General features: G+C 35.4%; 1 protein-coding gene across 8 annotated transcripts in view; it reads right to left on the reverse strand.

Annotated features, from left to right (window-relative positions):
- Positions 1–12,820, reverse strand: part of LOC131428201 (serine/threonine-protein phosphatase 6 regulatory ankyrin repeat subunit A) — a 169,908-nt gene that overhangs the window by 67,261 nt on the left and 89,827 nt on the right. For 6 of the 8 annotated variants that reach the window (XM_058591938.1, XM_058591945.1, XM_058591944.1 and 3 more), the window contains one exon: positions 4,419–4,511. In XM_058591938.1, the coding sequence (XP_058447921.1) occupies positions 4,419–4,511 (93 nt within the window). Of the gene's footprint in view, positions 1–4,418; positions 4,512–4,781; positions 5,008–10,010; positions 10,144–12,820 lie in introns of those variants that run through there. The other 2 variants (XM_058591941.1, XM_058591940.1) reach the window with 2 other exon arrangements.

Genomic DNA, 12,820 nt, shown 5'->3' on the forward strand with positions numbered 1-12,820 from the left:
TCAACTCAAGTGTTATCACAAGATGACATTATTGAGACGAATTTTGATGAAATTAAGTCAATCATTCGGAAGCTTAAAAACATGAAGGCTCCTGGTAATGATGGAATTTTTAATATTCTTATTAAAAATCTTCCCAATGTTGCCTTGAGACTCCTGGTTAAAATTTTCAACAAGTGTTTTTCTTTAGCTTACTTCCCAAAAATATGGAAAAACGCTAAAGTAATTCCTATCCTCAACCCTGATAAAACCCCAGCAGAATCATCAAGTTATCGACCAATTAGCTTACTTTCTTCTATCAGTAAACTTTTTGAAAAAAATATCTTGTTGAGAATGATGTCTCATATAAATGAGAATTCTTTTTTGCCAGAGCAGTTTGGATTTCGTCATGAACATTCAACTACTCATCAACTTGTCAGAGTAACGAACATGATAAAAGCAAATAAATCTTCTGGGTTATCCACTGGAGTTGCTCTTCTAGACATAGAAAAAGCATTCGACAGTGTTTGGCACAAAGGTTTAATAGCAAAAATGTCTGATTCCCAGTCTCCTATTTATTTGATCAAAATGGTTCAAAATTTTTTAAACGGATCGTACTTTTCAGGTTAGCTATCAGAATTGTAAATCTGAATTGCTACCCGTACGGGAAGGTGTTCCGCAGGGTTCGAGCGTAGCTCCATTCTTGTATAATATTTTCACTTCTGATCTTCCAAATCTACCCGCTATTCTGTGACGACACAAGTCTGTTAGCCACAGGTAGAAATCTAAGAGTGATCTGCAGTCGCCTACAAAGAAGTTTAATTTTTTTTAAGTGATTAACTGTCAAAATGGAAAATAAACCAAACACAGCAAAAACGCAATTAATTATCTTTCCTCATAAGCCAAGAGCTTCTTTTCTTTAACCAAACAATAATTACATTCTCAAATTGAATGGCTTGGAATTGACATGGTCTGATTAAGCTAAATACTTAGGTTTAACGTATGACAAAAAACTTACTTTCAAGGATCACATTGAAGAAATCCAGGCAAAGTGTAATAAATATATTAAATGTTTATATCCTCTTATAAACAGAAATTCTAAGCTCTGTCTAAAAACAAATTTTTAATTTATAAACAAATTTTCAGACCAGCCATGCTTTATGCAGTACCAATTTTGTCAAGTTGTTGTTCCACCAGGAAGAAAACGGTCCAAAGGATTCAGAATAAAATGAAAATGATTTTGAAGCGTCCTCCCTGGACTCACAAATATAGAACCATTAGATGTAATGTCACATAATATTATAAGCAAATTCGGCAAAAATCGATGCAATCTTTAATTGAATCGATTCGCTCTCTGCATTAGTTAGTAAGTTAGTATATAAGTTCCTTTACCCCATTACACAATACAAGTAGGTTTAGAATTTTCCCTACACAACAATCTCAGAATTGCGGAAGCAAATGATGTCCTCATGGTAACAACCAAATCATGTATATAATACGGCTGAAAAGTCACCACTTGTGGCTGAGCAATTTAATTTCAACTGAATTTAATTTCAACTCATATTCCAATAAATGTATGTATGTATGTATGTGTGAAGCCACCATCAGTTCAAGGCATTACCAGTGGATGCAGGTAGACTTACAGTAGATCCGAATTTGATTATCAGATAACTTTCATATTACTGCTGTTAAGAAGGCCAAAATGGGTTTTGAGGACCCGGCGCCTTCCAGCAATAACATCCGGCCATATAATAAAAGAATTCGCTGTACCAGCTTAAACCTGCCTGATGGTTTGTTTGTTAGAAGGGTGCGTCTTACTCATTTCAGACCTTCTGGGGAAAACACACAGCTTTCCCCTGTGAATCGGGTTGACATTTCACTCCTTCATCCAGTCATTCACTTGTAAGATACCCTGATGCACTCCCATCCCTCTTCCCTTACAATGTACTTGAGCATAGTATTATATAATGTAACATAATACACTTTAATATAATTTCCGGCAGTATAATACAATAAAACACAATATAGTATAAAACGGTGCAAAATCGTATGGTACAGTGTATTATAGTCTACTATAATATTTTATGATGAATATAATAGTATCATAATGTTATGTGACATAATATAGTAAAATATACCATAATATATTATAATATAGTTTGGTCACTATACGACACTGAATATAATAAAATATTATTATGCATAAAATATAAAAATGTAATACATCACAATGCAATTTAATACACTTATAATTGTGTATTAAAAAAAATGCATTACAATACTATATAAAACAATACCAAACATTGTACCATAATATAGTATAATATAGTACAATGTAATATTATATAATACCACAAAATATGACGTAATATAATATGATACAATTTAATAATATATGTGTAAGTGAAATGTGTAGTATGGAAATGAAAATGTAGCTGATAATGATAAAGATTATAATAATGGTAACAATAGTAATAATAATAATAATAATAATAATAATAATAATAATAATAATAATAATAATAATAATAATAATAATAATAAAACTTAAAAACTACAAAATAATACAATATAACATAATATAGTATAATATATTTTAATTTAATATAATATAATACAATGTCATACAATATAATATATTATAAATCAATATATAAAATAACAGTTAATGTAGAGTGTCAGTTATGCTCTTCTATCTTCGCAATACTGTAGGAAGTAGAATATTTCTCTTCTAATAACAATAATAATATCCACATCTATAAAAATAATATATGTTATTATTATTGATGAAAAATTAATAATAATAACAATAAATGTAATAATGAAAATAATAATAAAAAACAACATAATATAGTACAATGAATTATATACTAAATAATAGAATGAAATAAATGATATGTTGCAATATGCTATGATATTACATTACTTCAATTTATATGTCATTTCTCATCCTCTCATTCTGCCATCAACGCATTCCATCGACCAATTGTCACCACAGATACACGTGTAGGCATGAAACAGGAACCAGTGAAGACCAAGCTCACCTTGTGACGACCTTGATATTTAGTTAAAATTTACTTTAAAAATGATAACTTACAAGGAAAACAAATTTATATTTTGCGCAGAGGTACGTAGTACTACTCATAATAAAGCCTATAATATAATATAATATAATATAATATAATATAATATAATATAATACAACATAATGCAATACAATATAACATACTATAATAGAATACAATATAATATGATATAATGCAATGCAGTTTAATACCATACAACATAGTATATAATAACATAAAATAGTGTAAGACGATAATATGTGAAATAATATGCTATGATACAATATAACAGTTAATGTCGCAGTGTAAGTTACGCTCTTCTAATAATAATAATAATAATAATAATAATAATAATAATAATAATAATAATAATTATAATAATAATAATAATTATAATAATAATAATAATAGTAATAATACATGATGTAATAAACAACAGAATTATATGTTGTAATATACTATGATAAACATTGCACTTTAGGATGGGCTTCAACCTACAAGCCATTTCGCACCCTCTCATTCTGCTACTAACGCAGAAGGCGATAGCACCCAGTCGACGCCGTTCTATTGACCAAATGTCATCATAGACGCTCGGGGAGGCATGAGATAGGGACTTGTGAGGACTTAGTTATCTCACCATTTGACGACCCAACTCATATTCCAATAAATAGTTATTTAAAAAAAAGAGGTGCCAAAGTATCACACGTACTCTTAAGCGGCAAGAAAGTAGATATTTTCAGTAATTGTGGAACTGCTGGTTGCTTGGTATTGTAAGGCTACTTATTTTTTAATAACACTCTAAATGACAAAATTCACTTCTCTACTAAATCATGAAATTTCTTTTTTCACTTCTTAAAATTGTAACGCCAAATCCAGCCATATATAAAAGCAAAAACTCGTTCTAGCCACAAGCTAGAATTTTAAATGTAAAAAGTTTAGCAAACTTTTGATAAGTATTACATTATCATGGAACTGTTATCTTGGATCACTCACTCAACTGTAATTTCAAAAGGATTGTAGAACTTTTGACTGGCTCAACTTTCATTGTTTGACGGAGTTAACATTAGTTTCGAGTAGACTCGGTTTATCATTTTCCTACACCACCACGACTTAGCACGTCTGCCACAACCATCACAGCTATTTCGGTAAAATGAATGCTCACAAACACACCCTTCGGATATTCTTCATATTCATGCATTACCGATTCGTATCAGAATTGTCGGCAAATATTTGCAGCTCACAATACAAACAGTTGCTGTCGTTACGTAATACTTTTTTTTTGCGGGACTCGATAGCAGTCGATATATTTGGATTCATACCATAGAGGTTAAAATCATCAACCTGGAAATCGGAGATAAACAAATGCTTTGTACTCACCTTCAGTTGATCCGCCGTTTGTGATGAAAGTAACTCCCTGCACATAGACTGATTACCAGCCTCAACAGCAAGCAGTAGTGGTATTTTTCCTTTCTGTAAAAAAACATCCCGTACAATAGTTATCCAAGTGGTTTTCTGCTTTTTCTTTTTTTTGTGTCTATTCAAAGCAACAAAATTGGTGGCTAGCTTGTGAACTTCGGACCCGTTACTGCGACTGGGGGAGGCCACGGTTCCACCCCGTCGCGTCGGAACCGGACTCTTCTTGACAACAACAGAATTACGTCTGCTGGCACTGATTCCGCCTTCCGGCACCAGGGAACTGTTTTTCCGAGACGGCAACATTTTCAAATCGGAACCATTTACCTCTGAGCACTGCGCCGCTAGAACTGACGCATGCAAATCCATTCCCGATACCTTCGAACTGCCATCGGAGAAGGACCCGTTGGGGGATTCACCGGACGCGGTCGCAGCTGCGGCGATCGCAGCCGCTTTTGCCGGATTAAACTTCGCATACTTCGATTGCACATTCTGGAAACGCTTGGAGAGGTTAGACATGGTCCTTTCGTACCAAATGTCATGTTGAAACTACTGAGGCGCGCAATTTCGTTCCGATTTATTTTGGCGAAAACAAAAAAACCGATTGTGATGGTATTTATGTACACAATGACAGTGAATTCCTATCATGAAACCTTTCGGATCAATGTCGTGGGAAGGGAAGGCTCCGAGGTGCACAATAATCACGAACCGAATGAATTGGAATTCGAACCACTTTGGGGTTCCTAGCAAAACAAACACTTTTTGGTATGTTCTCAGCAACACCACTACCAGCACACCAGACAGCCAAAATCGCACCGAACTAGACTCGAGGGCCGTATCCAAAGCTATCACTTTTCGTACTCCACACCAACAACGCAAACAGATTCAAATTTTGAAAAACGGATATTCATATCATGCTTTCAGTTCGACCTGAATTCTGGAATCGAAGGAAAAATTTATTCGTGGAATCGGTCCGGGCGGCGGACGCGAGACTACTGAATCAGGATTGCTACCAGACCGTTGCAATAAAATGGCAATCGTAATGACGACGGTGCACAAAACCCAAACTCCTGCCTTTGGGCTTCGTGTCCCAATCCGAGGACGCGGTACAATGTTATCGTGGTGCCTAGTTTTGACGCGTCCAAAATCAGCTTTTAAATACAATAAACAACTCTCGAGTTCCATACAAACAAGTACCGATGCTTTGTGGGCGCCATGGCACGAAAGTCGCCACCTCTCGTTACCGCCACCGCCGTCGACTGGGTCGATCCTGTTTACACCTGAACACTTATTTTCAATTATTTTTCCAATGTGTAACTGAGAACTTTTCGAGAAAAAATTGAAAAAAATCCTTGAAACCAGACTATCCACAAAAGTATCACAGTTTCCAGAATTTTAAAACAAAAAGTTATAAACTGAAATATGTTAATTGTTTAATTATACCGAGGATTTTTTTTTCGACTGTGTTGATCTATGTGTGTGTGTATTGGAGTATGTTTTTCGTGAGTACAAGTCAGTGCACATTTTCAACACTTTTGAATTTTTTTTTTCATATCAGATAAACAATAGGAGCTATAACCAAAGAATTGCACTGACAATAACACATGGATCAATAAGTCCCGAGACTAAAGCAAAGATGGCGCTCGTAGTAAACCAGTAACCACGTCTTTCTAGAGTACTAACCTTTGCTTGAAACGGGTCAAAATTTAAAGTCGATCCGACCAGAAACAGCTGAGTTATCGAGGTTGGAGTAAATTCGTTTTGTAGCTTGTTTAAAAAATGGAAAAAACCGAGTTTCGTGTTTTGATAAAACATTGTTTTTAATGGGTAAAAACACCGTGCAAGCGAAACAATGGATTGAAAAATGTTATCCGGACTCTTGTCCATCAAAAACAACTGGGGTTCGCCGAGTTTAAACGTGGTCGTACCGACACAAATGACGCGGAACGCTCGGGTAGACCTGTGGAAGCCGTTACACCGGAAAATGTGAGTGAAGTGACATAAATTATAATGAAAGATCGTAAAGTGAAGCTCCGTGAGATTGCTGAGATGACACAGATATCATATGGAAGTGTATTTACTATCCTTCATGAAAAATTGAGCATGAAAAAGGTTTTTTCCAAGTGGGTGCCGCGATTGCTTTCGATGGAACAAAAACAGCAACGAGTCAATGATTCAGAAAGCAGTTTATCGCTATTTACTCGCAACAAAAAAGATTTCTTGCGTCGTTACGTGACCATGGATGAAACATGGCTACATCACTACACTCCAGAGTCGACGCGGCAGTCATCTGAGTGGCGCACAGCTGGAGAAAGCCGTCCGAAGCATCCGAAAACGCAGCAGTCAGCTGGCAAAGTCATGGCGTCAGTTTTTTTGGGATACGCATGGCGTGATTTTCATTGACTACCTCGGAAAAGGTAAATCGATCAACAGTGATTATTATATTGACTTACTGGTGCGTTTGAAGGAGGAAATCGCAAAAAAACGACCGCACATGCAGAGAAAAAAAATCCTTTTTCATCAAGACAATGCACCCTGCCACAAGTCGATGAAAACAATGACGAAATTGAACGAATTGGGCTTTGATCTGCTTCCCCACCCCCCATACTCGCCAGATTTAGCCCACAGTGACTACTGGCTCTTTGCTGATCTTAAAAAAATGCTCCAGGGAAAAAGATTTGGCTCAAATGAGGAGGTCATGGCTGAAACTGATGCTTATTTTGAAGCGAAAGATAAATTTTTTCATAAACATGGTATTGAAAAAATGGGAAAACGTTGGTACCATTGTATCACCCTAAAAGGTGATTATGTTGATGAATAAAAAAATTTTCGCAAAAAAATGTTGTTTCCATTGTTAATCTCCGGACTTATTGATCCATGTGTTAGGAGAGCAACCAAAATTTTATTGCCCCATTATTGTCCTTTATCCAGTTCCGTAAGACGCGAATCCGAAAAGATACCCACATCGATTTCTCAAAAATTGCAAAGCAAATTAATACATATTTATTATTTAATGAAACGGATTTTGGAATAATTTAAATTTAAATTTATCAGAATATTTGTAGATTATGTTATTCATATATTTTTAAAACTATGATTAAAATATTTCAATTTTCGAACGTTATATTGAAATTATAATTATTTTTTTCTCATTAACGGCAATTGGAATAAATATAACGTTTAAACCAATTGAGATACAACAAAAACATATTGCATAAAATTAGACATAAATATAATCAGATATAATCGATAAAAGGTTTGTTTAAAAACTTGATACCTTAACACTCCAAATACCAAGCCTGAAAAAAAGTTGGAACGGTAACTTCGAGCTGTCGTAGCTCAGCTGTTTTTCAATAAAGCTAAATAAATTTTACACTCTCAAAGTTTGTGAAGTTAGCAGATTGATTCAAAAACTTTGTAGGAGGCGATTGGTAAAGGAAAACCAATGAAAATTTGATTTTTTCCGTTCCAGGTTTTTTTCACGCGCCTAGTATGTCCTATCTGCTTTGCTATTCCCCTTTCTTTGGCATAAACGTCGTATAGAATATATTGATACCAGCTACAATTTTTGTCCAACTACCATTCTTGCATTATCAAAAGAAAACCTTAAAAATCGGTTAAATGTATATATGAATTTTTCATTTTTGTTAACATGTTTGTATACAACTCAAGAATTAAAGCGATGACATGTATATTTTACTGCTCCAAAGTAATGGAATCATTACCACAAATAATATATTGAAGAACAAAATTATATATCCTTTCAAAGAATCTCATGAAATTTGGTACAAATACAGAGAATTTCTATTATTGGGAAAATTTTGTCAAAATCAAAACAAAACTTTTAAATTATATGACATATATATTTTTATTTTATTAGTTAAAAATTTATTATAAACAAAATTTACAAAAAAGATCTGAAATTTGTTTCAGATTTTATTTCACTAACAATCTTAAAAATTTTGAAAAATATACCTAAACTCTAGAAATAATTATATTTTTGTATTGGACAAAAGATCGAAACAATTTTTATGCACAACCCAAACTAACAGAAAAGATGATTTGTTGGAAAAAGGTACGCTCAGAGACAGAACTTGAACCTGCGTTTTTATGCATTCCGTGCATACGCGCTTTACGTCAAACCAATTAAAAATTAATAAATCGTTAAAAACAATTGCGGTGTCCAGCCAGCGACTGGCACCATTGAAGAAGGTGACAAGCGATTATAAAATACACTCTCCTACTCAATGTTTGATCGGAGAAATAGGTATAAAGCGAGAAGACTAGTGTTTGATGGACAGAGAAGATGTTTGGATGTAAGGTATCGGTCGGGTGACCGCCAGGATTTAGACCATGTTCGATGTATGTTCTACTGTGTCTGACTGGCGTTCTAGAGTGACTACAACAAGATTCAGAGTGGCGAAATGGTAGCGCGTATGCACGGAATGCATAAGAACGCAGGTTCGAGTCCTGTCTCTGAGCGTATCTTTTTCCAAAAAAATCATCTTTTCTGTTAAGTTTTTCATTCATTTGGCTTCTCCTATAAATGTTTCCAGTCAGTCATTGCAAAACTGAATAATTCATTTCATGACATAAATCCATTTTTAAAAGTGCTTGTGTTCGGCGTGTTTTCTTGTAATAATGTGGTCTGCAACTCCTCCGAAAGAATAAGTTCTCTATGACGCAATATAGGAAAATTTTAACTTTAATCTCACGTTCTGGTGGATTACTGAAAATTTTAATTGTATGAAGAGAAGGGGACAATTCCAATCGAAAATTCTTCTGACGGCATTTAGCTTCCAAAATTAACCTCTAAAGCGCAAACAAAAAACGCGTTCTGGTGTAATTGGGACCACTTTACACTGCAATAAGGGGGAAAGTAATTTATACAAAAATATCGATATCTCCGCTAAAAATGAACGGATTTTAACAATCTATTATTTTTTGAATAGCTATTACCGTTACAGTATTTTATTGACATAAAACTTTGTATAGCTCAAAAAGTAAATTTCCGATCTTAAAACACCTTTCATTTGCGACTAGCTTGATCAAAATCGGTTCAGTCATCTCTGAGATCTCGACCTCTTTGTTGACAACATACACGGATATTTGCTCTGTTTGTCGAGCTGAATCGATCGGTATATGATACCCGGCTCTTCGGGTCTCGGAGTATTATTAAAAAGTATCCAGTAAAAAGTATGTTAGTTTGTAAAAAAGCACCGTTTTCATTCAAGATAGCTTTATCACTCATACAGAACAAACTTATTAAACTAATAATAATTGCCATTAATGCATGACATGAAAATTTATTCCTTTTCGACGGTCACTGTCTCCAACTTCTTGCAACTAATTGAGCATCAAAAATTCCTCGTACAAATTGCACAGCATCCGATAAGCATCACAACAAGCAGCACACCAAAACTGAACGATTTCAATGCTTTTTCCACTCATCACAAGATTTTCCGACAGCATTTTTATCCATGATTTTTTACTTATTTGCTCCAACAGTGGGCCACATCACCGAAAAAACGAAAAACAGCCTATCACCCGATTTACCTCATCACATTTCAGCAAATCACTCCTGTTGCGTCTGTAGTAATACTTGGAACGCAACCCCATGAGCAGGGCTCGTAGCAGCGGTCCGACCAAGACTGACCATCCGGTGTTCGGAGCATCGAGCCAAGCATTCAACGTCTGTATCTGCCTATTGCCTGCTGCGAGCTAGGAGGCCGATCAAGATAGCGGTTGCTTGGAAGTTTGCAATTTTCCAAAGAAAAGTCACCGTCCGCACTTTATTATGATGCAGCAGGAACACGTGCCCGCGACTGCGAACCTGTTGAAAGTAAATGAAATCGTATCACGACCCATTTCAGTGGTCGAGCGGTCGTTCGCAATCCAGATACCAATCAGAACGGCACTGGTTCCGGTTGACCCAATAACTTTCGCGCGTTATTTTAGCGTTGATCAACATGAAATCGGGCAGCGTGAAAGAATGCATGTGTCAAAAGTATTACATTCGTACGGAGGAAATGGAGTGCGATTTGCTTTACAACCGTATTGATCCAACTGAAGCTGAATGGACGGTTGGAGAGGGGTAGGAGGGCACATACCGCGTGTGAACCACTGAAGTGGAAGAATATTATACGAAGGTGATATGACAGCTTACGTATATTTCATTCGTAATGTAGAACGCAAACACATTTCAGGTCGTTTTACTAGAGAGAATATTTCAAATACTGGAAACCTATTAATAATGTTGGCTACTTTCGGAACTGATGGTATTTCAGTTGAGAATTTTCTCAAATACGAAAAGCAAGTAATGATTTTCCGTGCAATCTCCCTGTTATTTAAAATTCGAGCAAAGCTACAGACTCGAAAAAAAATGGTGAATGAACTGTGTATGTTAGAGTATGGGTAAAAAAACGAACAAGGAATTGAATTGCCAAAAAACTGCACAACAAGCAATCGATTTTACGCTCTGAAAGTACCCTCGTCAATTCTGTCGAGCATTTCGATTCTAAGGAGTACTTGTGGAAGGAGGTGTTCTATTTTTTGCGCAGAAGTTATAAAACCGATACACGATTCCAAAAAGTAGTCTAGATTGTCTTACTATAGGAAAAAATACGTCATTGATTGCAACGAAAGCAGGCAGTGGATTTGTAATGTATGTTTTCGTTATGGTTCAGTAGTCAAACTTGATTTTTCAATCAATCAATTTCAAAAGTAAAGGGTGAAAATCAATCATAATGAATCGCCGTCATCAACAGAAGCTTATAAAGCACCGCAATAGTTAATTCGTCGCAGCGAGTCAATATCAGACTGACATTAGTCGGACAGAAGTCGGATATCGATCCACGGCCGCACGAAACATAAACATTCTCGGTACGTTGTTTGTGTTCGTGTAATCATTTGTCCATCGATTCATTTGATTGGTCTGCGGTTAATAGTAGGAGGTATCAAACCACGAGTTATCTATTCTAGAATAGAATGTATTTCAGTCCAACATGAAGAATGACCAAGTAACAAACAGAAAGTTAATGCTTGGTATAATTGACATGATGGACATTGAGGATTTCACTTTGGCGAATTAAATGCACTAACAGAATAGGAACGTTTGGTCATCTTGAATTTGATTTTGTGATACAAAAATTCTTACATACAAAATTTTTGCTTGAGAAATCGATTCCTACTATAGGACATTTTGGATTATTGTTTATTGTTTCATGTCTATTGTTTATTTGGAGTATGAAAAAGCCCGGTGAAGTTAGTTTCTGGCAAACTTGACCTCGAATAGGGATAAAACCTCTTCTTCTTTTGGCTTCTTGGCAAAAAGATCTTCGTACCCATATTTTGTTCTAGCATGGGGAAGCCGAAGAAACGAAAAGTTACGGCGATGGATATCTAAGTTTGAAGACGTAGAACTTGTCTCTAGCTCTGGGGATTATAACAATCGGGTTGGAAACGTTATCGGTTACTAAAAATCATCACAAATCAATTACGCCTGACATTATTGATCTGGTCGTCAAAAGGTAAGCGCTCACAAGTTTCTATCTCATGCCTGACATTTGGCCAACATAACGGCGTCGACTGGGTGCTATCGGCTTCTGCGTTAGTAGCAAAATGAGAGGGTGCGAATTGGTTTGTATGTAATAATTCATTTGAAACGCGAAAATTATTGAAAATCTTTCAAATAGGTAAAGTATTTCGCCCTGACTATTGCTGAAGTTTATTAGTACCCCTAATGTGACTTTAAATTGTCAACTTGATTTCATGAACACGGTTTTCAGCATTCCTTGCAATTCATAAGTTAGCATATTCCATATGATCCTTACATAATTTGTAATTTTCTGGTTCTGAAGGTTTGAATGGTTTCGATACAGTAAGAAATGAAACATTGAATGCAAACTCGAATATTGGTAAGATTGGAAAATGTAAATTATTTCTACAAAACCAAAGAACATAAACCTACACACGCGTCGATTGGTTGCCTTTTGCAAGGGATCGGAAGTCTTTCTGAAATGTTTAAATCCATTTGATGCAAACATTTCATTTAGGCGGGGCTGGTCGATGGAACTGTGACCAAGGAACATGATTTGCTCTGTATACGAAATGGGTCATCGGAATTCGATCAACACCTCCCTGAATCCTGGACTAAAGTGTATTGCATGTTCAAACAGAACACAGAGAAACATATTTTTTCTGTAAATTGCTGCCAGACGGTGGGGTTTGGGATAGAGTAAACAAACACACATAGTGAAATTATTTCGAATATCGTACATTCGGAAAGGGAACTCTCTATTTTCCATTCCTCTTTCAATTTAAAATTCAAATTTATTTCTGTTCTCTATTCTCTATTCTCTATTCTC

The sequence above is a fragment of the Malaya genurostris genome, chromosome 2, assembly GCF_030247185.1.
Source record: "Malaya genurostris strain Urasoe2022 chromosome 2, Malgen_1.1, whole genome shotgun sequence".
NCBI classification, from domain to species: domain Eukaryota; kingdom Metazoa; phylum Arthropoda; class Insecta; order Diptera; family Culicidae; genus Malaya; species Malaya genurostris.